Source organism: Pleurodeles waltl, chromosome 11 (assembly GCF_031143425.1).
Source record: "Pleurodeles waltl isolate 20211129_DDA chromosome 11, aPleWal1.hap1.20221129, whole genome shotgun sequence".
Classification (NCBI taxonomy): domain Eukaryota; kingdom Metazoa; phylum Chordata; class Amphibia; order Caudata; family Salamandridae; genus Pleurodeles; species Pleurodeles waltl.
Window position 1 is genome coordinate 144,628,775 of NC_090450.1, and position 27,496 is coordinate 144,656,270.

General features: G+C 41.7%; 1 protein-coding gene across 2 annotated transcripts in view; it reads right to left on the bottom strand.

Annotated features, from left to right (window-relative positions):
* The window catches only part of GMPS (guanine monophosphate synthase), a 529,284-nt gene that overhangs the window by 444,061 nt on the left and 57,727 nt on the right, over window positions 1-27,496 (bottom strand). For both annotated transcript variants that reach the window (XM_069213299.1, XM_069213300.1), the window contains one exon: window positions 196-377. In XM_069213299.1, coding sequence (XP_069069400.1) covers window positions 196-377 — 182 coding nt within the window. The remainder of the gene's footprint in view (window positions 1-195; window positions 378-27,496) is intronic.

The following is a 27,496-nucleotide window of genomic DNA, read 5'->3' on the forward strand; positions in this document are numbered from 1 at the left end:
TACCCAAGGGACCCAAATGTACTCTTTTGCGCGCTTAGATTGAGTTACGCCATATAGTGCATGAACTGGGGATATCTGTAACCTTGAGTAATGGATAATCACAGCTGTACATAGAATATGTGCCAGACTACAATGGTGTACCAGCTACATTGGCTGATATTGTATATATCAATACTATACACTTAAAAAAAATACCTGAATCCTTGTTCTTTAATTGCAAATGCAGGTGTTTCCAAAGGGTAGATTTCAGATTGCACAAAAAGTTCTCGGATTCGTCTGTCTATGACTTTTCCGTACTGAGCTCCAGCATCCAGAATCACCACTGCTCCCTCATAATGGTGCTGACCATCATTGAGGTCTCCCCTAGCAATCTCCAGCTGAAAAAATTATCAACATTTCATCAATAATTCTCAAAGATCTCATATAGTTAAATACATTTATAGCTGTACTGATAATTTAACATACAAGGATACAATTTTAATAAATCAGCATGAAAACCAGTACAGAGTAAACAAAACATCAGCAATTGTTTAAATAAAAAGTACATTGTAGTAAATATTTGGAGTAAATCAAGCCTTCAAAAAAGAAAAAAGAAGGAAATTTAAGAAAATCCGTTGTGACCCACCATGACTTAATATTGAATTTTGCTTTAGACCACTGAGGTGTCTAAATAACTTTAGAGTTTTTTTTGCTGTGGTTATCACTAGGCCATGGACTTATTTTAGAAGGCTCTGTGCCCTTTTTTTCACTATGGATCACATTGACTCCTCTCTCTGGTGTAAATCCCTTGCACTACAGGCCACACACACACACACACAACACAGCCAAGCCAGAAATCTAAGAAACTGAACACAGAGTTCAGAAAAATCGATCATTTCATAACCTGTAGGATCAAACCATAGCTTATATACAGCCTTTTATTTTTCTCAAATTCATAAATGGAGCAGCAGTTAGTTGCACAACAGCAAGGTCATATTTAAAGTGCCACACGGAAAAGTCTGTGTTAGCAAGCACTAAACATTAAAACACAACTTATTCTAACTTTCACCTGTGCCAACAAAATGCAGCCGCCACGAAGAGATTTTGCAGTAAAGGAGAAGAAACTAATAATATGGAGTCTTCTTTAAACAGACTATTCTTGACCATTGAAAAGCCACCAACAGAGTTCACAGCAACTCCTTTATAATTGCTAGCGAATGCAGCTCTGTATCAGTTACCCCTTTGCCATTTAAAATGAAACTCAGTATATGGAGTTTCTGAATGCAATATCTTGAGAATATTTCACAATTTACTGAAAATATGGACTTCAGCTGCACCTATGTTAATGTGCAGTCACTATTTTTCGACATCACACTTACTATAGCAGGTATAGGGATGAACAGCAACAACCATCTTTGCTGGTTTAGCATACTCCTAATGTTTTCCTTTTGTCCTTGCATGTTTCACTGCAATTTAGTTTTGGCAACAGTCAGCAGAGCCAGCTCTTGAGTGAGGACCCTACAGATCTGGTGCTCCTCCAAGACACCCTTAATGGAGTTGGAGATGAGAAGGCCAATCATTTGCTATTCCCACTTTATAGTTTAAAATGTGGTTTCCTCCCCCTCAACTTACCTGACCCAGGCCCTTTATGATGGCACAAATTCAACATTTTTGTCCTCGTCAGGGTAACATGTGCTGTTCATGCCTTTTAAATTAAGTTCAGTGGTCCGAGGTAGACAAGGGTAAGTGGGCTTTTTCTTTATTCTGTTTTGTACGGTTGGAACTGTTCAAACACTATTTCCACTAGATATTAAATCAGGACTGTGAATGTCAGAACTTGTGGGCATGGTGTAGAGTTTGTGATTAAGTGGTAAATCTGGCTTTAAGGTCACTCTTAGTTGACTCCTAACATCTTCATATCTGTGAAATCGAAATTCTACAAAGGTGCAAGGATGACGCAAACTGAGAACATGACTAGCCAACCCATCATCACTTCCTCTCCAACTTTCCTTGTCTACAAAATATGTCAGAGCCCAGAAGTAAGGATTTCTGAAAGACCAACTCAGTGGTCGTTCCACATAGTGAGCTATGCAGAGGCAGCATCCACCACAATGCACAATTCGTTCAGGCAGCAAAACAAGTATCACAATTTACAGAATCTACTCTGAGAAAGGAAACTCTTTCAAACCAGGTTGATTGACTGCCAAAGTTTTCTTCCCTGAAGAGGGTATTGTATCTTGTGTCCACTCTCCCTTGTGTGAGATTGCCCATTTTTTAGGCAGATCTGCACCCTGGGATAGTGATAACCCACAAAACACCAGAAAGTATGTTTCTGTGTGTGGGAAGAGCTGCTTGTGGGGTAAGGACTGCTCCCAATTTTTTGCCTTCGCTTTGTGCCCCCTAGGAGGTAGATCAGCAATTTTTGATTCAGACCTGCCCGTCTGAGCAGACTTTGTGTTTTACAACATTAATAGTTTTATTTCTTATGTCCATTTTGTACCTTTTTGCTTTCCTTTTTATTGTAGTACAAAGCTTTAGATTTGCTTTGTGGTGTATAATGCTTGTGGTTTTGACATTGCTAGCTCTGCAGTTTGTATAGTTGCAAGTGTCTGGCAAAGAAACATTTGTTGCAATGTTTACTTCATATGTATATCATTGTCTTGCATGAATGATTTTCTTTTTGCTGTTGTAATAACTTGAACATACTTCTCTTATAATTTGTCTTTCAAATTCACGTTTTCATTTGTGCAAGATCTATAATGTGTTGTCTTGTGTGTATTGTTTGCCTTCCTATTGGATTATCTTTGAGGCTTGCTGTGTCTGTCCAGGGTAGATATAGTGCATACTCAGTGTTGCAATATGTGGCAAGTAAGAGGTATCTAGGTATCTTACAGTTGTAAAAAGTACAGTGTGTGGTTTGTAGTGATAGTTTCTTTCCAGATATTTATATTTCAATAATATTTATGTTTGATACAGCCACAGTTAATTCCGTTCTAATCTGACAGTTTTATTTATAGTTGCCTGTTTTTGTGACATCTTTACTAGAAAGCATCATGACAGCTCTCACTCGCAGACCGACTGCTCCAAAGGCTGCTGGCTTACTTTCTGAATCTACCCCTGAACATGGCTCCAAGACAGTCTCTGCGTCTGAGGCAGAGGACCAAGTGCAAGATTCTGGCTGAGAATTGTCTGTCTAAAAGGAATCATCTGATGACGAATCCATCATTTAGAGGAGGACTTTCATGATGCCCGTTGTGCAACTTTTATATTTTTTCTGTATGTGTTTTTTGTGTGTAAACTGTTCATTCTGGGAGTGTTTTGGAATTGAAAGTGGTGTGGAACTTCATGATGATGTTTGCGTGGCATTGGTTAGTGATTTGTGTGGACTCGGGGTTTGGCTGGTGGTGTGCGTGGACTGGCCTTTGGTGGCGGTGTGTATATATCTCTATACATACACACAGACGTAGTGGATGTGTGCCCAGTAACATTTGTCTTTTTAGACATTCACTGCCATGTTGTACATTGTCTCTAGGGAAAACCTGCCCATCCCAGGTGTTTTTGTTAAGTAGATACTAGGGGACTCCAGGGTGGTGTGCCACACAACCATCCCCCAAGGTTTTTGTCATAATCAAAATGAAAGGCAGGGTGAAGTTTGGCCAACAGAAGTTTATTCACTCAATGACACCAAGTCCCGCACATCCAAATGACAGTTCCCTTGTCAACATTCTAAGTTAGACCTCCGGGCATTCCATTGGGAGATGGGAACGGGAAGAAGGGAACAAACCATGACTACAGAATAATAACTCAGGGAAGGGGTAGTAAATTATTTATTGACTTACACTTAATTATTAAAATCAAGTTACACAAATTATGTAAATTACAACACGTCTCTCATTTATCAAAGGAAATAGATCAAATTTCTTTTGACAAAAAGACCCACTTGAAGGACACAGCTATAGTAGGCTAAGGTTTACAGCGTGAATGTGCTGGCCATATGGTTCCAGGAGCAATCACTTAGTGATGAAGTCTCTGAGCCAGAGAGGGTTATTCTTGTCCTAACTGGTTTTTCACATTTCATTGGATTCAACTTATCATCATTTGATGACCGACTACAAGGGGTTTTGTTAATCACAGGGTTCAGCCTTGCTATCTTATCTGCACTCCATGTCTTGCCATCGCTTAGCACAACCATATTCTTACGCACTTCCGTAATGGTCCTTGGGGTTGAAAATTAACTATTGGTATTTCTTCGGAAAGTGGGAAGCTTAACTACCAATCTCCAAATTTCTTTGAGGAGCGTTATACTTCATGTTGTAATGGTCCCTGTACTTAGCTTGGTGACGTCTTATACTTGTATTGATTTCTTCTCTGTGTACCCACACTGGTAGATTTCCTCCCATCCAGCTTGGGGATAATTTTTTTTCAAGGTATTCTCCCTTTCAAAGAGGTAAATGGAGCACCACCTGTGGTACTATTTGGAGTGGTGTGATAAGACCACAGCATATTGCGTGAGGAATTTTCTAAGGGATCAGCCGAAACAGCAGCTAACTGAAGGCATTCTTTGATCATTCTATTGACAATTTCAACCAATCCATTGGCTCTAGGGCAATATAATGCAGTCTTGAAATGTTTAACAGACAGTTTTGTTTTAGGAAATCAGCCATTTCCTCTCAAGTAAATTGTACCCCCATTGTCTTTAACAAGATAACTAGGGATCCCCTCTGTGTAGACTGTACCTAGTAAGAACTCCATCAGTACTTTTGTAGTTTTAGATTGTACTACTCTTGTCACAATCCACCGTGTATGGTAGTCCACTAATACAAACATGTATTTCCCACTCCAAGTTGAAAACTTAATGGGTCCTATTATATCTAGTGCTAACTTGTCCCAGGGTTTGCATATTACTACTCGGGAAATTGGAGCACCCTTGGCAATTTTCGTTTTGTCACTTTGAGAAAACTTCATGCAATCTTTAACTTTCATCTCAATTAACCTATCCATGCCTGGAAACCAATAGTGAGCACGTGTTTTGCTTTCCTGAGACTTCTACCTGGATGACCTTCATGTGCAATGCCAACAATTTTGTCCCACAGATCTTTAGGTGGTATCAACTTTTCCCCTCTTCTGACCAGATTACCCTTTATGTTGAGTTCTTGTCTAACTCCAAAATAATCTTGGATCAGGTCTGGTAACTGGGATTGTTTGTTTGGCCAACCTTGAACGATTCAGACTTTAAGTAGTGATAATGCTTCATCCTCTTTAGTCTCCTTCTCCCATTCATCTTTTAATATTTCTGGAGCAATGATTTCATGCACAGATTCTTTTTTTACGTGCACTTCATTTTTATGTTTATCAACACGTAGCCGGGCAAGACAATCTGCTGCCTTGTTTTTCTCTCCTGGGACATATTCTACTTCGAAATTATACCCTTCTAGTCCCAGAAGCCATTTATCAATGCGTGGTGTGGAACTGCCTAGAACTTTAGTTGTTAAAAGAAATGTTAACGGTTTATGGTCAGTTTTTAAAGTGAAATGGCGGCAAGGACTTCTCTTTCAACAGTTGAGTAGTTCTATTCTGCATCCTACAGATTTCGTGAAACAAAGGCAATTACTTGTTCATTGTCTACTATCTGGGTAAGAATTGTTCCTAGTCCTTTTGAGCTTGCATCCGTGGTAAGTATTGTTTTCCGATTCACATTGACCTTCCCTAATGTGGGTGCCTTGATTATAGCTTGTTTTATTGTTTCAAAACTTTGTTGCATCAGCTCATTCCAAACAAAATTGGCACCTTTTTTTGTAAGCTCTCTTGGGGGTGCAGCAAGATCTTTAAAGTTTCTTACAAACAGCGACATGTATTCAACTAGCCCCAAGAATTCTTTTAATTCATCTTTGTTGGATGGGGTGGGTGCATCTTTTACTGCCTCAACTAGGTCTAACTTGGGTTTTATCCCATCTATTGATATGGTGTGCCCTAAGCAGTCCACGGACCCCAGACCTATCTGGCATTTTTAAAATTTTAAGGTTACCCCTGCATCACGTACAGCCATAGACACTGACCACAGGGATTTATTATGTTCAGCTTCACCACAGACTAGAATGTCATCTTGGTAGCTACAGACATTTTGTATGTTTTTTAAGATTTGTTGTATGATTCATTGAAAAACTGCAGCAGCAGACGCTAGGCCATACAGCATTCTGCACTATCTGTAGGCTTCAAATGGGGTTATCAAGGAACTGTATGATCTGGAATCCATATGGCATTCAACCTGGTGGTAAGCTGACAATAGGCCCGTTACACTGAAGTAGGATGACTTATCGACCATACTTAGCATCTCCTGTATTATATGCAAGGGAAATCTATCTACCCATATGCTTGCATTAAGATCTCTTTAGTCAACACAATCGTATACCTTTCCCTTTGTTGACTACCACAATGGGTGCTATCCAATCAGAACTATCAATTGGCTCAATTACTCCAAGTTCTTCTAGTCTTTTAAGTTAATCTTTTAGAGGTTCTTCCATGAGGTGAGGTATGACCCTTGCTTTGTCTACCGAAGGACGGACATTATTGTTTAATTTGATTTTGTGTTAGTATTTGAGGAGTCCTAGTTTGTTCTCAAACAACCCTGGGAATTCTTTGCAGATCTCTTTTCCAATGGAACACTTTTCATATAACAAGACTTGATCCGGGTTATTAAGAGTTTAATTTCATTCCTAATTCTTTTTGATGCCTCCATCCAAGTAAGATCGACCCCATTTCAGTTACGTAAACTTTACCTACTGTGGAGTGACCTTTACATTAAATGCATACAGTTGTCATCCCCAATAACAGAATGGGGTCTTTGTTGTACTCACTTGGGCATAGGTCTGCTTCTTGTAATTGAAAGCCTTTTGTACCTACTTTAGTGTCAAATACTTGCCAATCAATGTGTATGGAGAGCAGGAATCTGCAAAGACCGTAATCTCTTCTCCAACCATAGTTACAATGCATGTGGGATATATATTTGTTAGTTGTGCAAGCTGTTCCTCTAGAAATATGTATTTCTCCTTAGCATATTCCTCAGCTCTACCCATCTCCTGTATTTGCTTAACCTCAGTGTTTCTACAAACTCTAGCGTAGTGTCCCCTCTTATTGCATTTCCTACAAGTACTTTAGCAGGCTGGGCTTTTAGGACTATTAGCTAAATAATTATTGTTTCCATATCTATAGCATTTATATTTTTTACTTATTTGTGCACTTTTCTGTTTATATCTAGTGGCTGTATGTTTTTCTTTGATTTCTAGTACTTTGTGTTTGTTCTCAACACCATCTTGTAGCACTTGCACCGCCTCATTTTGATTTGCCAAATGTATTTCTTTTATACATTCATATCTGTGTTCAAGTCATTTAGCTATATATATAGGTTATTTTAAATCTGGATTCAGGGGGCGGGAGTAATTTTTCTTGAATGTTACTACTATTTGCGCACCTGACTAACTGGTCTCGAACCAATGAAACATTCAATTTACCAAAAATCACAAGGATTAGCAAACCCCCCCATGAGTACAGCGATGTGACTAGCTACTTTTTCATGCTTTTCTTATACCCTACAAAATAATTTGTGCCTTTCTAATAACACATTGATTTTACCACTAAAATGCTCCTCCAGTTTCTTGAAGGTTGTTTGGTACAGGTCAGTTGATTCTGTATCAGAATCTCCATCACCCATTGTAGGTTCACCCACATTTTCATATATCTTCCTTCCCTGTACTCCTAGGGAATGAAATAATATATGTTTCCTAAAAGGTGTAAACTTGTCTCCGTCAATGGCCACCAAATAGAATTCAAATACTTTTGCCCACTCCTTCTAGGATAGTGAAGGTTCATCTATTTCATTCAGTAAGGGTGGTGGGTTGGCTCATGCTTGTTGCCGACATGTTTTATAATAACTCTTTAAATATGTATAGTATTTCCACAATGCTTATTAACCTTTATCTGTTCTAGAATTGTACCATAGGGTGGAGTATAACTTCACAATATACTTTTAGAACATCAACAGCTTACTTATATGTTAAAATGTTAAAGGTTCATTTCATGCTGTTGTCATAAATTGAGATTGTTTCTTTCCCTTTAAATTTTACAGAGGAAGTAGGTTAGTGTGAGAGGTTAATGTAGGCGGGGTTATGATGGTTGAGAAATTACAATACACCACGGTCTCATGTTTCTCCAAGCATGTTCATGCTGTATTTGTCAGCGACAGGATAATCGACCCAAACGAATTCACGTCACAGCTGTGCCTGTCAGTGTGACAGGCCTCGAGGTTTCCCGCAAATCACTGTACACTTTGTCAAATCGCTCAGGAAAGCACAACTCCAACACCGGTCCTGTGAATATTTGATAGAAACTGTGCCTGTCAGCGCGACAAGCTTTCCAAGCCGCCACCACCAACGAGGACACGCCGCAGATGCAGACACGCCGTGCCTATTCCCCGATGCAACCCACCAAACCACTTGACTCCACCTCCAAGGCTGTTCATGCGAGCCGTCCAGAAACCAGATCTGCTGCCATGGAATGGGCACGATCACACCGACTACTGGACTGATCTGTGCCTGTCAGAACCCGACAGACATCAAAGTGACGTGCTCCAGGTGGAAACTGCTACACCATCAGTCATCAACATTAATGAACAGGATCGAGGGTTTGTACTTCAACTGCACGGCGAAATGCATCTTCCTGAATTCAGATACAGTTAGTGAAAAGCTTAATGCCAAACCCCACTTCCAACGTCACTGACCTTCGGTTTCAACACAGTACCGGGTTCCCCACAAACTCAACATTTCACTGCACCATCTCTATATAGAAGCTCCTGTTGAAATTGTGTGGGCTCGCAATTACAGGGGTGGAGGTGTCTCGCTGCCCCCTTCACAGCTAAATCCCATCTCTCGTTGCCAGTGTCATGGACAAACTTCACCCTGCCTTTCATTTTGATTAACAGAAGTTTATTCACTCAATGACACCTCCAAGTCCCACACATCCAAATGACAGATCCCTTGTCAACATTCTAAGTTAGACGCCTGGGCATTCCATTGAGAGGTGGGAATGGGGGGGTAGGGAACAATCCATGACTACAAAATAGTTTCTGTAACTAAAGCTACTGGAATCTGCAGGAAGCCACACATTTTATGGCAAGACAAGAGGCTAGCATTTTGCATAAACCCTTCATTCACTTCTTCTGAGCAGCCATAACCTTGAAAGCTTCATGTATTAGAACATCATTACATCACAATCAAATTGAATTTTCAAGTCCATATAAATCCCCTTGTCCTCTATGTTCTTCCACTTCCGTTTGCTGCTTCTGAGCAGATAAGTAGTTTTCAGTACACTTATTTTTGCTTGAGGTTTGCGTATAGTTGTGAATGTATTTATTTTTGTTTAAACCATGTTAGATACTACATAAATCCAATTTATAGGTTTATAGGGTTGTGTCTGATGCCGCATATTTCTTACAGTTTAAGTAGCTTTTTGTTCATAAACTAGCTCACGCAGAAGCCACAAAGATGCCAGGGATTTTTGTTTTTGTGTGTGTGTGTGTGTGTGTGTGTGTGTGTGTGTGTGGGGGGGGGGGGGGGGGGGGGGGGGAATGTTGAACCCTGAGGCAAGGGTCGTTACTCAAAGAGGGCACACAACTGTTGGAAATTTCTGCCCTCTTTGGTTGCAGATCGGCCTATTATTTTAGGCCCATCTGCCCCCAAGGGCATATGCCTGCGTTGATAAATATTTATAATCTGATTATGTGTATATTCTATATATGTATAGTTCTTTAGGAAATATGTATCGTTACTATGTCAAAATAATAAATTATACACATACTCTTTAAGTCTGTTTAACACATGTATATTTACTCACGGTTAAATATGTGTATGCATGTGTGTGTGTGTACACACATATATATATATATATATATATATATATATATATATATATATATATATATATATTATTCTATGCTTACCATGTTCATAGGTCATTGCATAGCTCCTAGATCAGTTGTTATATTAGCTACGTATGGCTCCCTGCTTTCGTTTTGATATCACACTGATCAAATGTTTTATTATCATAAGCATTTCGCTATTCAAAAACTGAGGAAAGATAAATGTTAGAAAACTACTTCTTAATTAACTTCAAATATTACAAATCTTGAGTCTGTTTCTACAATACTACTTTTCTTCTCATATTATTATACCCATTATTGTATCCCATGCACACATATTCCCTTACTATGTATTTACATATTTATTACTCTAGTCCTACTGTACTAGAGAAAAATTAAATAAAAATTTCAAATTATAAATAAAGTTACAAAAATATATGTAAATAATAAATATATAAATTTAATCTCTTGTAACCTTTACTCTGTTTCCCCATCACCCTATGTCTCTATCAATTTATCCTTCATCCCCACTATGACTCATCCTAAACCCATTATACTACTGTTATCTCCAAAATAACCCTGCCTAAGCTCTTCCCTCCTCTACCACATCTAGCTCACCCCAAACCTCAGTTTACTACCATAATATCCCAAACAACCCTCCTAAGTTCTCCCTCATTTATGATCTCCCTAACTCTATCCACAGATGCTTCCCTCCTCTATCCCTCCATTACTCTAGTCAATCCAACTATCAAACTCACATATTCTCTGCTCAAATTAACTCATAATAATATTAATTCTGTACTCCTATTTTCCTATACTAATACACCACTTTTGGGTTCCAGAGTAGCGGGCTACACGCCGAAAAGCTCTTCGACACCTCGTCAGGGGTAGTAAGCACTATATAAATACTATTAAAATACAATAATGTTTTATTTCTCCTTGTTGTTCTAGTTCAAAGCTTTTGATTCCTTTGCTGTGACCCCTTGTGGTTTTGGCAGTGATTGACCTGCAGTTTGCATAATTGCATATTCTGGGTAAGAAAAAAAAACAATTTACTCCAAATGAGTATCGCTGCCATGCATGAATGACTTTTGTAAATGGTGTCCTAAATGCAGGATTGTGTATGAAATTGTCCTTAGATTTGTGCATGATGATATTTGTGTTGCCTTATGTGCATTTTTATTTCCTTTTTCCTTTTTAGTGGAATATCATTGGTGCTTTCTGTGTCTGTGCAGAGTAGTTGCTGGCGAGTTTAGCTTTTTCACGAGAGTGAGTGGTATAGTTTATGAGTACATTACTCGTTGGGATGAAGCCACACTTTGTTTATTACTTATTTTACACAGTGCTGGTTGTTGGTGGCACATTTGTCAAGTTACTTTTCGTAGGAAGGATTATGGCTAGCCGCAGGGTGACCGCTCAGCAGGTTGTTGGTATGCTTTTTGCGTTGTTTTCTGACCATGATTATGAGACTGACTCTGCATCTGAGGCAGGGGAGGATGTGCAAGATTCTGGCAGTGAATTTTTTGTCAGAGAGGAATCATCTGATGAAGCCACTCTCAGTGCAGATGAAATGCCTGTTTTAGAGGACGACACAGATGTGCCAATAGTGTAGCAGCCTGGGGGCTGGAAGGCTTCCCATTGGAAGACCTGAACTCTGGGTTGCCTCAAACATGGAGCAGCCACAGTTGGCTGCCTTTACTGGTGTCCCAGGGTGTAGAGTGAATACGGCAAACTGTTTGCCTATCAATTTCTTTCAGTTGTTTATGGACTTTGTATTTTTGGAAGAGATTATTGAGCAGACTAATGTGTATGCGGAACAGGTTTGAAGGACAACAGTGCCAGACTTAGGCTGCACTCTAGAGCTAGCCGGTGGATTCCCACAAATCTGGAAGAGTTGAAAAAGTTCTTGGGTTTAAATTTTTTGATGGGGTTTATAAGGAAGCCATCACTGTCTTCGCGTTAGTCTACTAATCCCTTGACGGCAACAGTTATATTTCCTGCAATCATGAGTTGTAATCGGTATTTGCTTCTTCTTCGGATGCTGCATTTTGTTGATAATGCTTAGCCTTGCCATAAGATCACCATGATTCTGACCATTTGTTCAAGGTTAGACCTGTCCTTTATCATTTTGTAGATCGTTTTTCAGAAGTCTGTGTTCCAGGAAAAGAAATAGCTGTGGACGAGTCTTTGGTCCTAGTCAAGGGACGTTTGTTTTATTTGGCAGGACATTGCTAGCAAGTGTGCGCGGTATGGAATTAGGATGTATATACTTTCTGAAAGAAGTACAGGATATGTTTATAATTTCCGGGTCTACACTGGTAGGGATTTCAGTATTACCCCCCCTGGTTGACCGTCCACTTTTGGAGTGAGTGAGAAAATTGTGTGGGAACTTGGTAGATGACTATTCAACAAAGGTCACCATTTGTACTTAGATAACTTCTACAATAGAGTGCAATTGTTCAGGGAATTGTTCAAAGTGGACACTATTGCTTGTGACACAATCCGGTCAAACCGTAAAGGCTATCCAAGGAAGCTTGTATGTAAAAAACTTGAGCGGGGACAGTGCAGTGCCTTGCGTAATGATGAGCTGCAGGATGCGAAATCTGAAGACAGGAGGGTTGTTTACATTCTGACTACCTTCCATGAAGAGTGTACTTCCCCTGTGACTGTTTGGGGTCAGGATGCTGAAGTGAACAATCCTCTGTGCATTTTAGACTACAATAAAGACATGGGTGATGTAGAAAGAGTAGGTCAGAGGTTGGAACCTTACACTGCTGTTCGTAAGGCTTATGTTTGGTATAAAAAGGTGGCTATACATCTCTCCAATTTAGCAACTTTTAATGCTTTTATTGTGTTCAAGGATTGTTCCCAGAGTGAAAGATGACATTTGTTAAATTTCTGGAGTCTGTGATAGAGAGCCTTGTTGTGGTGGAACAGGCAAGAGTTCCTAGAGAAGCAGTGGTGGAGGATGTGGGTAGATTGAGAGATGGCCACTTTCCGACCATGTCCAAAAAACTACTTTCCCGCTAATTAATGTAGAGTCTGTGCCTGAAGAGGTATCCAGAGGGAGACTAGTTTGTATTGCTCCAATTGCCCTTCTAAGCCTGGGCTGTGTGTGGCCGGCTGTTTCAGAAGTTACCACACCCAAAAGATTTATTGGGAACTACCGTGACCACAAACGTAAACTGCCTGTACTATATTGTGTTATATTTTTTTATTCAGTTTCACTGTTGGCATTACGGTCATGTATTTAGTTAGAGCTTTTGTGTTTGAAGTTTTGTACTCACTTATAATTAGCTAGTGTTTTCTTTTTTGTTTAAAAAAAAAAAAACTTGATGGTGGTGTGCGTGGAGTGGCGCCTGGCTGGCCGTGTGCGTGGAGTGGTGCTTGGCTGGCAGTGCAAAGAGTGACTAGCTAATGGCCCTACAATACACTGCTAACCAAATGCCAGTCCACACAGTCAGCTGGTGTGATTGCTGTCAGCCATGTGGGCGTATGAAAGTGATGAGCTCTTGAATGGCGTTGTCTGTTGATGTGAGTGTTGTAATATGCTGGGTCTGCGTCTAGCGGTGTAAATGGTCTTGTGTATGTCACATATGAAAGGTGTGTGAATGACTGTAAAGCGGTTGGTGCCTTGTCATGGCTTTACAGCTCACGAGCTCCGACTCATTAGTTCAGTTCTTTGTCCTTTCAGTTACTAACTGTGCATTTCATCTTAGTGAAATCTTGTTAGTAAAATTTGATCTATTGAACCATCACTCGCTCTTGTGCCCAATCCAACAAGTATGTGTGGTAAAAAAAAATTAAAAATGAAAAGCCCTGCTCCGCTGTAATCAGGTGTTGCAGCACACCCGTGACTTGCTAGGTGTCTCGAGTGGGTAACCAATGATGAAGCATGCCACCAACTAGGTTGGTGGGTGAGGGGTCTTTTCAGCATATGTGATGCGATTAAGTTTGTTTGACCAATGACTGTGTTTCACCACTGCGCATATTAGTTGCTCAATGTTCACCAGTAGCACATTATGGGGGTCATTCCGACCCTGGCGGTCATGGACAGCCAGGGCCGGGGACGGAGGAAGCACCGCCAACAGGCTGGCGGTGCTTCTGGGGCAATTCTGACCGCGGCGGTAAAGCCGCGGTCAAAAAAGGGAAACCGGCGGTTTCCCGGCGGTTTTCCCCTGCCCCAGGGAATCCTCCACGGCGGCGCTGTAAGCAGTGCCGCCATGGGGATTCCGACCCCCTTCCCGCCAGCCTTTTCCTGGCGGTTTACACCGCCAGGAAGAGGCTGGCGGGAACGGGTGTCGTGGGGCCCCTGGGGGCCCCTGCAGTGCCCATGCCACTGGCATGGGCACTGCAGGGGCCCCCTAACAGGGCCTCATTAAGATTTTCAGTGTCTGCAAAGCAGACACTGAAAATCGCGACAGGTGCCACTGCACCCGTCGCACACCAGCAACTCTGCCGGCTCCATTCGGAGCCGGCTTCATCATTGCTGGGGCTTTCCCGCTGGGCGGGCGGGCGGCCTTTTGGCGGTCGCCCGCCCGCCCAGCGGGAAAGTCAGAATGACGGCCGCGGTCATTTGACCGCGGTACGGTCTTTTGGCGGTCTCCGCCCGGTGGGCGGCGCCCGCCAGGGTCGGAATAACCCCCTATATGTTTTGTTCAGCCTAGCCGCCTATTGGCTTTGACATGGCATTAGTCATTACATTCTGTATTCTGCCTATTGGCTTTGACATGATATTAGACATTACATTTTGTATTCAGTGTAGCTGCCTATTGGCTTTGACATGATATTAGACATTGCATTTTGTATTCAGCTCAGCTGCCTATTGGCTTTGACATGATATTAGACATTGCATTTGATATTTAGGTTAGCTGCCTATTGCCTTTAACGTGGAGTTAGACATTGCAGTTGAGAATCCAAGCTGTATTTTTCCAAGCTGTGTTTTGCCACAAGATGAACCAAGCTGTTTTTCTCACACCAGACTAGACCTGATAAGAGAGGGTACATTTGGTGTTGTTCCTTTCGGCTCAGGCTTGGGAGGAGGAGCAGTCTAGGAGATCTGGCCAGTCTCCAAAGGCTTGCGTAGTTTTCCCGAGCCTGAGAGGAGGGGGCACGCTTTTGTAACGGATGACACAGGCTTCAGAGAATTAGATTCGAATCTGCCTGACTTCGGACTGGAACTTGGCACCAGTTGCCAGTCTCCCGTGTGGGTAGATAATCTCTTTCTCGTAGTTGACTGGAGTCATCAACTTGCAGACCCAGAAAGATGAAGCTCTAAATAGTTTCTCACACGGTGAAGTATTTGTTTTGCTTTGCATTCAATATCTTATAAATATAACCTGCTGTGTACATTGCAAATGTATTTTGTTTTCATTGAACGTGTGCTTGAAATCTAATAATTTGTCTCTTACGAACTTGTGGGTGGGGAAGAATTAACAACAATAAAAGTCTTCTTTGAACTCAGAAGTGCATTCTTGATATGTTCTGTAAGCTCTGAAAACGAGATAAGAAGGAAAGCAGAACAGCATAGTCTAAGGGTGTTTCTTTTCACAATTTGAGTGTTTGGGACATCACAGAGCTAAGAGTCTTGGTAGTGTGCATGCTTTCTTCTTCTCTAGGGAAAAAGTACCAACTCGAGATACGTTCCTAAACTACACACCTAGTGAAGTACAGGGTGGTGTGCCTCTTGTGGATCCCAACAGGTTTCTTAGCCACAATGCCCTGTAAAGTTTAGAATGTGATTAAAAATCACACATTTTTCTTGAATTTCTGTAACATATTCTTCCAGAAGCAAAAATAAACCAGAAACTTATACCAGCCACTGTTCCAACACGCCCCTCACCCCCCAACCTCCTGATAAAAATGGTACCTCACTTGTGTGGGTAGACAACAATTATCTATTATAAAACTACCTGCTTTTGCAAGGGTCTTAGCATAAACTAAGGGGCGTTTCTTTTCACAATTTGAGTGTTTGGTACATCAAAGAAGTAAGAGTCTTGGTAGTGTGCTTGTTTCTTCTCGAGGGAAAAAGTAACCCTTGCAAGAAAATCTTGAGGTTTGCAGAGGAGTCTGGGTAAGAAAATGTTGGGGGATCTATACAAGCCACACCTCCCTGGACTCCACCGGGTGTCTAGTTTAAAACAATGTCTGGGTTTGGTAGGTTTCCCTTTATGACTGTAGAGCCCAGGACAAAAAACGCAGGTAACACCCCCTCCCCCTCCTTGCAAAAACTGTAGTTTTGTAATAGATAATTTTGTTGTGTCCATGTTGTGTTTTGGACCCTTCCATGTCGCGGGCACTAGGCCTACCCACACAAGTGAAGTACCATTTTTATCGGGAGACATGGGGGAAATGCTGGGTGGAAGGAAGGAAGTTTGTGGCTACCCACATATTTCAGAACTTTCCATCACCGAAATGTGAAGAAAGTGTTTTTTTTGCCAAATTTTGACATTTGCAAAGGATTCTAAGTAACAGAACTTGGCCTCACAAGTCACCCCATCCTGGGTTCCCCTAGGTGTCTAGTTTTGAAAAATGCACAGGTTTGGTAGGTTTCCCCAAGTGCCAGCTGAGCTACAGCCCAAAATCCACAGCTAGGCACTTTGCAAAAAACATATCAGTTTTCATTAGAAAAATGTGTGTGTTCATGTTGCGATGTGGGGCGTTTCCTGTTGCAGGCACTAGGCCTACCCACACAAGTGAGGTACCATTTTTATCGGGACACTTGGGGCAACACAGAATAGAAGAACAAGTGTTCTTGCCCATTGTCTTTTTCTACATTTGTTCCTTTCAACTGTAAGACAGTGTGTAAGAAAAGTCTATTTGAGAAATGCCCAAGAATTCACATGCTAGTATGGGGACCCCCACATTCAGAGATGTGCAAATAGCCACTGCTTCTCAGCACCTTATCTTGTACCTATTTTGGAAAGACATAGGTTTCACTGATACCTATTTTTCAATCTTTATATTTTACTAAATTAATTGCTGTATTCCCGGTATACAATGAAAACCAACTGCAAAGTGAAGGTCATGTATTGGCTCTGGGTACTTAGGGTTCTTGATTAACCTACAAGCCCTATATATCCCCGCAACCAAAAGAGTCCAGCAGACTTAACAGTATATTGCTTTAGAAAATCTACCATAGCTGGAAAAAGTTACAGAAGAAAATGTAGGCAGAAATAGCTTTGTTTTCAACTCAATTTCAATTTTGTATTTTTACTTCAGCTGTTACTTTCTGTTGGAGAACCATGAAGGATCTACACAAAGGACCCCTTGCTGAATTCAGAATGTTGTCTACTTTTCAGAAATGTTTAGCTGTCCGGGATCCACCATTCGTTTCACACCCATTTCTGTCACTAACTGGAAGGAGGCTGAAAGCACAAAAAATAGTAACAAGCATTTGCAATGCAATAGGTCTAGCTTTTTCTTGAATTAGAGCTATTGCCACTGTAAATTTATAACTGGACTTTTCTTACCACATAAATTGGTCAATCTTGCCTCATAATTTCATCTTTTCCTGCCATATAATTCCAGTGGCCCAGCATGTAACTAAATAACTTCCATTTACCTTCTTCCTCTATCTTAAAACATATACAATCATTATATAAATCTTCATCAGAAATAAACTTTTGGCACTAGAGTGTAATGCTCAAAACACCATAACAAACATCAATTTGGATGGATTGGAGGGTGAAAGGAAAGGGGGAGTCCGGAGTAAAGAGGGAGAGGACAAGTGGCGTAGTAATGGTTTCAAAGGCCCTGGAGTAAGAAAGGAAAATGCTTGTCTGATTGTGGTGGGAAAATACAACAGTGATTAGAGTTGAATGAGGTCCATAGGTCTCTGGGCCCCAGTGCCACTGCACTTGTTACTCCATTTATATCTATGCCTCAGGATAGAAAGCGGATGGGGCAGAAAAAGAGAAGCAAAAGGAATACAACAGACAAAAGGAAGAAAGAGAAGAGGCTCACAAAGAAATTTAAGAAAGAAGGGAAAGTAAGAATGAGAAAAGAAAAACACATCTTAAATACAGCAAACGTGAGACAAAAGGAAAAAAGGGAAGGCATCTAGCCAATGAAAGATAAATAGGAAAAAATAGTGTGAAAAGAGAGAGGAAAAATGAACATTGGAGAAAAAAAAAAAAAAAGATGGTGAGAGAAACAAGCAGGGAAGAACCAGGACATGTATGTAATGACACATTTCCCCTAGAGTGGGAAAACCACTTTGACACTTCACGTCCCAACAAGTAACTTCTGGCTTCCACAAACAGATGGGTAAAAGAGGGATTTATAGTAAAATATAAATGAACAGATAAAGATAAGAAAAGCACTAGAGAAAGGAAGAAAGAAAGATCTTAAAAAAAATAAAAAATAAAAATAGGGCACATACTGAGTCAAAGGAAAGAGCAAATAAAGACAAAAGAATGAAGGGAGGAGAAAAAAATAGTGAAAGAGTGAACGCCTGATGAAGAAAAAAAGAGGAATGAAACAAGGAAAGAAATAACCAAGTTTGGTAGTCTGAAAGAGGAACAGGGAAATAAGAGGAGTAGAAATAAATTGTTGAAACAAAGAGAAAAAAATGTTAATGTGTGGATTTTAGGAGCTGGAAACAACAACATACCCTCCCAAATAAAGATGCCCACTAAGAATAGATTTAATTGGTTACCCCATATCCTCAAACGGAAGTCAGAGTGTGGAACAGCAGGGGGCGCTGCAGAACAGCAGGAGGTGACTCAGAAGATATGTATGTGAACCCCAATACAGCAATACTGGGGATCTTCAGATCAGGACTGGGGGTATAAACAGAGCTGTGTCCCTGCCTAGTGCTGGAACAGCAGAAAGGCAGCGATCAAGGAATGAGAAACGGAGGACCGTGCAATTTCTGGTATTGGACTAATGGGGCATTGCATGTTAGGGCTGAGGTGCACTGACAGTTGTACATGGACTGCAGTACTGGAATAGTAACTGGTTCTCATCAACAGTGATGTTGGATGTTAGACTTGAGGTGCACTGGCTGAGCTGCGTTTTGCTCTTTTGGGTCCAGTACTGGCTTGTCAGTGGGACTGAATATTAGAATTGAGCTGCTGTAATGGAACTGTATGTGAGCGAGGTCCCAGTTTAGGAAAGGAAGTGACCTCGCTGGGGTAGAACTGAAGTGCACTGATGGAGCTATGCCTGTGGTCCTAAAACTGCAACAGCAGAGTGTACTGACTGTAAGAACTGAGGTGTTCTGGCAGACATCGTGTGTGGGGCTCCTGGCATTGGCACGGCTGAGGGACTGGAGTGTGAACTGAGGTGCACTGAGTGGAGCTGTGCCCAGGGTCCCAGTACAGTAGCAGCAGTGTACGGCCTGCAAGAACGGAGGTGCTCTGATACATAGCATGAGTGGGGTTCCTGGCAGTAGCCCTGCTGAGGGCTTGGAGTGTGTAAACTGCAGTGAACTGATGGAACTACACACAAGGTCTCAGTAATGGAGCAGAAGATTGTACTGACTAAAAGAACTGAGGTGCTCTGGCAGACAGCGTGTGGGGTACCTGGCACAGCCATGGCTTGGAGTGCGTGAATTGCAGTGCAATGATATAACTGCACCCGAGGTCTCAGTACTGGAGCAGCAGAGTACTTACTGCAAGAACTGGGGTTCTCTGGCAGACCGCATGTGCGAGTTCCTGGCACTGGCACGGCTGAAGGCTTGTAGAGTGTGAACTCCAGTGCACTGATGGAGCGGTGAGTGGGATGTCAGTATGAAGCAGAAGTGGGCACTGTCTCTAAGGACTGCAAAGCACTGGTAGAGCTTGGTAAAGCAAATACACATCAAGGAAGGGTGGGAGCCAGACAGCTGAAAGAGGGTTTAAGAATGCTCTGCAAATGAAAAGGGCAGCTTCTCTGGACAGGAGCAGGAAACAAAGTAAAACAAACTAATCCCCTACAGACCAGATAAACAAGACGAAGCGTAATTTTACAGTAGTTGGTCCCTGCTCCCACACAGAAGAACGGACATAAAGTGGCATGACTGACCACTAGCACGCAAGGATTTTTAAATGACACTGAAACTAACAAAGTAAATAGCTGGAAGCCCACAGAAGAAGTACACAAGAGGTCAAAAGCTTAAACTCAACCTAAAAATGGGCTTTCCACACAAATTTAACAGTAAAAGAAAGCCAGAATTTGGGTGCCTTAGGACTCACCACAGGCCACTGTAACCCTGCACCTACTGACTTAGCGATAGCCACACGCCTGTGTTGAGGCAACAGGCTGGTAATTGGCCCAAATTGTGTTATGTTTAGTCTTATGTTATTGACAGTATAAACCATTTCTGTCAATAGCATTTGTCCCTTAGGGCTCTGAAAAATACAGAGGGTATCTTTCCACATATTTATTACCTTTCATGTTGGCTAGAGCCAAAGCAGTCAAGTACTGGTATCTTTGTATATTCCTTGTAGTGTTTGCTGATGGTTTCAGTGATTTTATTATGTGGTCCTGTTCTTTCCGTATTAATGAGTGAGACCTAAGACATTACAATTCCCCAAGTGTAAAATGATTTAATTGCCCAGTGGGTTGTGTTGTTGGAAGGCAAAATATGACATGGGTGATGTGTTGTGTGGGTAAAAGTGGCCTGTCTAATGCGTTTGTTTGTAATTGCGAGCACTGGATTACACGTGTGATGTTGTAAGGCTACATCATGAATCCCACTAACGCTACAGTGCTGTGCATGAGAGGGTGCTATCCTATGCACAATGCAATGTTTTCTATAACTTCTTGGAAAGGTAGCATTAAAGTTAAGTGGGCTGCATGATTGAAAGGGCATCACGTTGCCAATTGTAGGACTATGATGCTGTGTTGTGCACAAGAGTTGGTTGAATAACTTATATTGTCTTTGGGAATGCTGGTTGTGTTAAAGAAGTTGGCTGTACCACTGAGGAGCATCACTTTGCAAACCGCATGGTGCCAGAGAGGTTTGTGCGTGTGTCATGTGAGAAGGTCTTACACATTCTAATGGACAAGTGAGCCTTGTGTATCTTGATGAATGACCCAGTATGTGTACGTGATGGGAGAAGAATGAGGTTCAGTAGACCAAAATATCTCAAAGACCTGATCCCCATGTCTGTGGCAAAAAAGCACAGATAACATATGTACCACAGCTGCCACATGTGATTAGATGCAAGGATTTTTTGTATCAGAACTCATTCTATAGTCCTAAGGTTTGCTTATAACTTTGGTGACATTTGACAAATCTTCACAAAACTTTCCAAAAAGTCTCACCCACCTCAGTAATGTCCAGGAAAGTTTCAAGGTGATCTGTCAATCGGGGTCCGAGAAAAAGGAAGGGTCCCAAAATACATTGTCCCATTCAGTTTGACTTAGGAATTTTAGTCACCGCTCCAGTCAAAAGAGCTGAACAGATTTACATCTGTGTTGCATGCGCTCGCACATGCGTATCGCAGTGAGACTCTATTGTATTTAGAAAAGTGCTCAGAGCCCTGTCAATTTCACGTCAGTGTTTTTTATTGGTTCGTGGGCTTCCCTAATAAAATCTGCTTGCTTTCATTAGTCGAAGGCAAGCATAAGTCATGCCTTTTCCAGTGGCTAGCCCTCCTCGAGCGCAGCGACCAAGTACAGAAAACATGCGAGGCTCGCTGTTTTCCATCGGGCTCGTGGACTTTTTTTTCCTCTAATTTACGAGCGCGATCTCGCTTGGCAGAAGTCGAGCGCTTTACATACTTGATTTCACTTTTTCGGGATATGTACATAAATGCACTTTTGCCCGATAGGTGAAAAGTCGGGTTAGAAGTTTACAACGCGATCAGCTCTAACACGAGCAAACGCGAGACACGTTGCATTGTAAATGCTTGTTTTTTTTTTTGCACCCTCCCCATGCACTGCTAATTAACACCACTCATGACATGTTCATTGATAACATCACTGGAACAGCTTACATTACATCATTGATAACAACACTGCATGATGGGGGAGCGCAAGTTTTAGTTACTTTAGGGTTCAATTTAGTTACTTGAGATAACTATAGCTGGTAAATTTCAGTGGTTTTGTTTGTTTAAAAGATATGTTTTTACTGACATGTTCACCAAACTATAACATTACTTTAACCATTTCTTCCAGTGGATGGATAGACAGAGAGATACTTCAGTCTGCACTGCCCTGTCAAAATAGCCCTCAGACACACTAATCCCACAGACGTTTCGCACTTCAATACCATCTGAGTGAGCTGCATGGGGAGTGTGGAGGGGCAGACTGACTGAAGGGGGAAGGGGCCAGGCTGGGGCACAGGAGGGACTCCCTCTAGTTTACAAGTTGCCAATATTGGGGGGACAGTGGCTATTGATTGAGGCATGGTGGGGGTAAGATCACAAGATGAAAGTCTTTGGTCTATTAAAAACCTAATGCAGTCTCAGAGTTGTAATTTTTGTTCTCTTCATTTCATCCATTTTAACTATAAGACCTGCAAAAAAACACAATTGTAAAATAAATGCCCTGGACTGGAGCATTGCTTCCTGGTGACCGGGAGCCTTCTGCTAGCCAGAGGTGTTGGATGGCAGTCGTGGGCAAGGACTCCTGCAGCAGCCTACCAGTTGGCCCGTTGTGGCTGGCACATTCTAAGAAGCAGGAGGGAACCTTCAGAGCCCCCCATCCCCCCATGCACTCATCTACACATTCATCAATCTATCCACTCACTCGCCCATCCACCAGCCCTGTACTAGTTCATTCGTTCATTTTCACAGAACACAGCGATAGGCTTTATTTTTATTTAGTAGTTTTACTAAGGACGAACTAGGCATTGGAGCACTTCACATATGCACCAGATGCCATTACACAACGCCAGGTTCACTTGTATTCATTTAAGGCGTGATTAAATTATTTGCCCAGAATCACAGGATGCGGAGCTGAATGCTGGTACTCTAACCTGATTCCAGTGTGGATAGCCCTAGCCTTTAGGCCACATCTCCTCCCCACTACGAGGGACAATTTTGGAGCTCCTACAGTGAAGGCAGTTAAATTATACTTATGCTCTACACCACCACATTAATGTTTTCCTAGCAAATGCAAATGGAGGTGGGGGTTTGTGTCTCTGAAGATGAACTGCACGGGTGGGGGGCGACCCAGATGCTAGCCATTATAAACTATGACATATGTATTTGAACTGAAGTTTGGGGTGGTTCGGGGAGACTGGGTGGTAATTGAGAATGCCTTGGTGTAGATCAAGGAACAAACTAGGCTGTGGCAGATAAAAGATAAATACACTGATATGGAAGCAAATTCCAGAACAGTGGTAGCTAAGTGAGGCTGTGGGAGGCAAGGAAGTGGGGGCAGGCAGATGGCAGGAGGGCTGAAGGGGTGGGTGGCAGATAAGACCTGGAGGTAGAAAGCGCTGAGGGTTGAATCTGACGAGCAGGCAAGGAGGGGGTAGAGCATTACACGCGAGATTGGGAAGGCACTGAAAAGAATGGGTAAGGTGGAAGGAGGTGTTAATGAAGGGAACAGGGATATGATTAACAGTTTGGGGGTGGTGGGAAAGTGGGGCTAACAAAAAGAGGGGGGTGGGGCTGGGGAGTGACGAGGCGGGGACAGGTAGAGAGCAAACCAGGGAGAGGAGGAGAGGGAGAGTAGAGTGTATGAATAGAGACAAAGAAAACAATGGGGGCAGGGAGCCAGGGAGTGGGTAGAAAAGAGAACAACCATTTGCAATGCAATGGGTTTTGCACATTTTGAACAAGTTGTCATCTTTTGACAACAGCGCCCACGAGCAAACACAAAAAGGTAAAAAAAAAAAAAAAAAAAGATCCAATTAAGTTAGCAGAGCAGCCTCAAAAGATGTATGGCCCCATAAAGTAGATATGCAATGCCCTGTGGGTGATGTTGAGAGTGCTGGCAGGGAGGGACGAGACAGGAGAGAGAAAGAGAAAGAGAAAGAGAAAGAGAAAGAGAAAGAGAAAGAGAAAGAGAAAGAGAAAGAGAAAGAGAAAGAGAAAGAGAAAGAGAAAGAGAAAGAGAAAGAGAAAGAGAAAGAGACACTCTGCGAAGTGAGGGCATATGGTGTTTTTATTTAGTAAAATAAGCTTCTTTTAGGAGCGCTTATTAGTAAAATAAGCTTATTTTGGGAGCAGGGTAAAGGAGAGCACTGGAACAAAGCCAAAACGAATGTCAGCGACATGGGAGGAAGTGGGAGGAATGGAATGCTGCAATAAAATGCAGGCAGATACCAGCCTAAAAGGGAGTAACAAAGAAATGTCAAAAATAGTTTCTCACAGCAACAGATAGAGACCTAAGTGGAAAGATACAGTGCTAAGTCACCGCTCTCAAACAGAAAAAGGGGGAAGAAAACGGCAGAACTGACCACTAGCAAGCAAGAATTTTTAAAATACTGGACAACCGACAAATGAAATTGCTTTAACCCACAGTATAAGTATACTTTAGTATACACCTGGTAGAACGCTAATGCTCGACCTAAAAATCGGCTATGTCCCAGACAAAATGCCAAAACTGTGTTGAAAAATTTGTTTTTCTGATTCTAGTCTTCTTGTTCCTTTAAGCTGGGAAGATGGTGATTTTAGCACCACCAACCCTTTGTGGAGTCCATTTGCAAGGGGGAAAAAATAAAAAACAAAATAAAGAAAAACAGCTTTCTTCTGCAGCGCTTTTTCCCCATTTTTCCTAAATAATAATAATAAAAAAAACTAATCTAATATTAGCTGTATTTTAGCTAATTCCTTGGTCTCCTCCAGGGAAACCCACAAACTATGGGTACCTTTATAATCCCTAAGATGTTGGAAAAAAGGACGCAAATTTGCAGTGGATAGATTATGTGGCCAAAAAGATATGAGGGCCTAAGCGCGAACTACCCCAAATAGCCAAAGAAAAGGCTTGGCATAGGAGGGGAAAGACCCACAGAAAGCTCCTGAAAAGTTCCTAAAATCTTGCAAGGATAAGTTATTGGATATTCTGGGTCAGGTGATAAGAATATTTGATTTAGTTGAAGAGGCCTATTTGAATTAGACTGCTGTAGACATACACTTATTAAGAGGCTGGTGCCAAAGACCTATATGTTTTATTGGTAATGCTAATGTAGGGTTACTAGCTGAGAGACATAAGACCATTTTCATGCGCATTAACCGTGTGTTGGGAGACTTTAGCGTTAAAGAATCTTCAGGAGAGGCAAAGGGCATTGGCAAATATGTACAGACCTTTACGAGTCTAGGCAAGGCTCAATTTAACATGAAGAGAATGTTCTCAGGCAACAGTTTTTATGGACGGGCTAGGAGGAGAGGGCAACCTCCCAGACACGGTTATTATAAGATCCAAAATGCGGGAAATCAATATGGTTACCAGAGCAGCGGTTCCTACAGATAGACCGCAGAATTTTATCCCCAGAGAGGGAGAGAAGCTCGAGCTAAAGCATCTAGAGCTGGAGGACAAGGTCATTCTTCCTCAGGTGATTATGCAGAGAGATTTTGGTTCTACCCAAAGAAAAGTGGGCAGGAGATTAGTGTTTATTGTAAAAGATAGGGGGAGTATTATTTATATATTTTTTTTATATCACAGACGATCCATGGGTTATTTCAAACGTGGGTGGTTATCACATAGATTGATTTGGACAAGGAACATTATCAGAACATAGAACCAAAGGAGTTGGTTTTTCAGAGGGAGTTAGAGGATATAATGACAGAGGAGGTAAAACAGATGTTGGAGAAAAATGCTTTTGTTACAGGAGAAGAGAACAAAATGGGCTTTGTCGGTACCCTCTTTCTGGTGGAAAAGAAAGACAAAGGGTGGAGACCAGTGGTGAATTTGAGAAGCTGAAATCAGTTCGTAACTTACAGGCATGACAAAATGGAAGGTATTCACCTGTTAAGAGACGTGCTGTTGGAGAGAGATTGGAGAGTACAAATGGATCTCAAAGACGTTTATTTTACAATTCAAATGCATCCTGCAAGCCAACGGTTACTGCAATTCAGATGGAAGTGTCAAATATACAAGTTTCAATGTCTTCCTTTTGGCTTGTCATCAGGCCCATGGCGTTTTGAAAAAGGGGATGCGGCCTGTAGTAAGGTATTTGAGAGAGAGAAAGAGGTGTAAGAATTATTGCTTATCTCGACGATTTTTTGATAATGAATCAGAGTTTGGAAAACTTGATGAAACACTTGGATCCTATGAGGAACCTTTTAGAAAGTTTGGGTTTCCTAGTGAATGTGGAAAAGTGTGTTTTTATTCCGAGCTAGTCTATGGAGTTTCTAGTGGTGAATACACTAGAATGTCAATTACAGTTGCCGGTAAGGCAAATAAAGAAAATAAAGGAAGATATAAAGAAGGTTCTGAAAGAGAAAAGTATAACTCTGAGGGGTTTGGCACACGTGATCGGCTTGCTCTCATCGTCAATACGGGCAGTCTTTCCAAGCCCTTTGCAGAGGTTGGAGAGGAATGCTTTAATGAAAGGTTATTGGTATGGAGACAAAAAAGAACAAAAAAAACAGTGAGTCCAGAGGCACTAAAGGCATTGTGAGTGGTGGGTATAGAATTTAAAATGTGGAACAGATGAGCTCTCTTGATAACAAGGCCAGATTTGGTTTTAAAAACAAACGCCAGTATGTCAGGCTGGGGAGCAGTATGTTCAAATCAGGAGACAAGAGGAGTTTGGAATATGTTGAAGAGGCAACACATCAAATGTTTGGAGATGAAGGGAGGACTATTTGCGCTTCACAGTTTCAGGCTACTGCAGGGGAAGTCAGTGCTCTTGAGGATATAAAACAGTGGGGACATATCAACAAACTTGGGGGGGGGGAACCAGGATAAGGACTTTAGCAGAACTAGTGTTACAGATTTGGGATTTTTGTCTGGAACACAAGATTGTGATTAGAGCAGAGTATTTTCCAGGAGATTACAATCTGATTGTGAATTGGAACTCACATATAGATTACAACGACTGGAAATTGGAGCCCAGTTGTTTTGCACCAATACAGAAACTGTTAGGTCCTTAAGAGGTGGATCTCTTTGCTTCCACACTGACTTTTCAGTTGGTAGTTATTTCAGAGGGAGTCTGGATCCGAGGGCATTAGCACTGCAAGCATTCATGCAAGATTGGACAGGGAAGAAGGCATATGTGTTTGCTCCTTTTTCGATGATTCAGAGAGTTCTGTTACACTGCAAATGACAGGTCTGTCAGATAGTATTGGTGACACTTTATTGGAAAGATCAAGCATGGTGTCTGACAGCACCGGAAATGGCTGTCGAGAGACCTTATTTGATCAGGTCCAGGAAGGGTTTACTAACAAGTGCAACAGAAGAGGAAAATCTGTTAGTTTTGCAAGGTTTGCTCAACCTTCTAGTTTGGAAGGTGTCAGGGGATCAGGCAGAGTCAGAAAACTTGTGTAGACCGCTTCAGGATGCGTGATGAATCTTAGGCACCAGGAACTAAGAAAAGATACGAGTGTCTCGTGCAGTATGGTTACACTGGTTATCCCGTGGAAGCTGATGTAGTAGAGGTTACTAATTTCTTAGTGGAACTCTTTGGCAAAGGATTCTCTTACAGAACTGTTAATTGTTATCGTTACGCAATGGCGGCAGGTCATTTCTCTAATTCATGGAATTTCAATAGGAAGGAGCCCT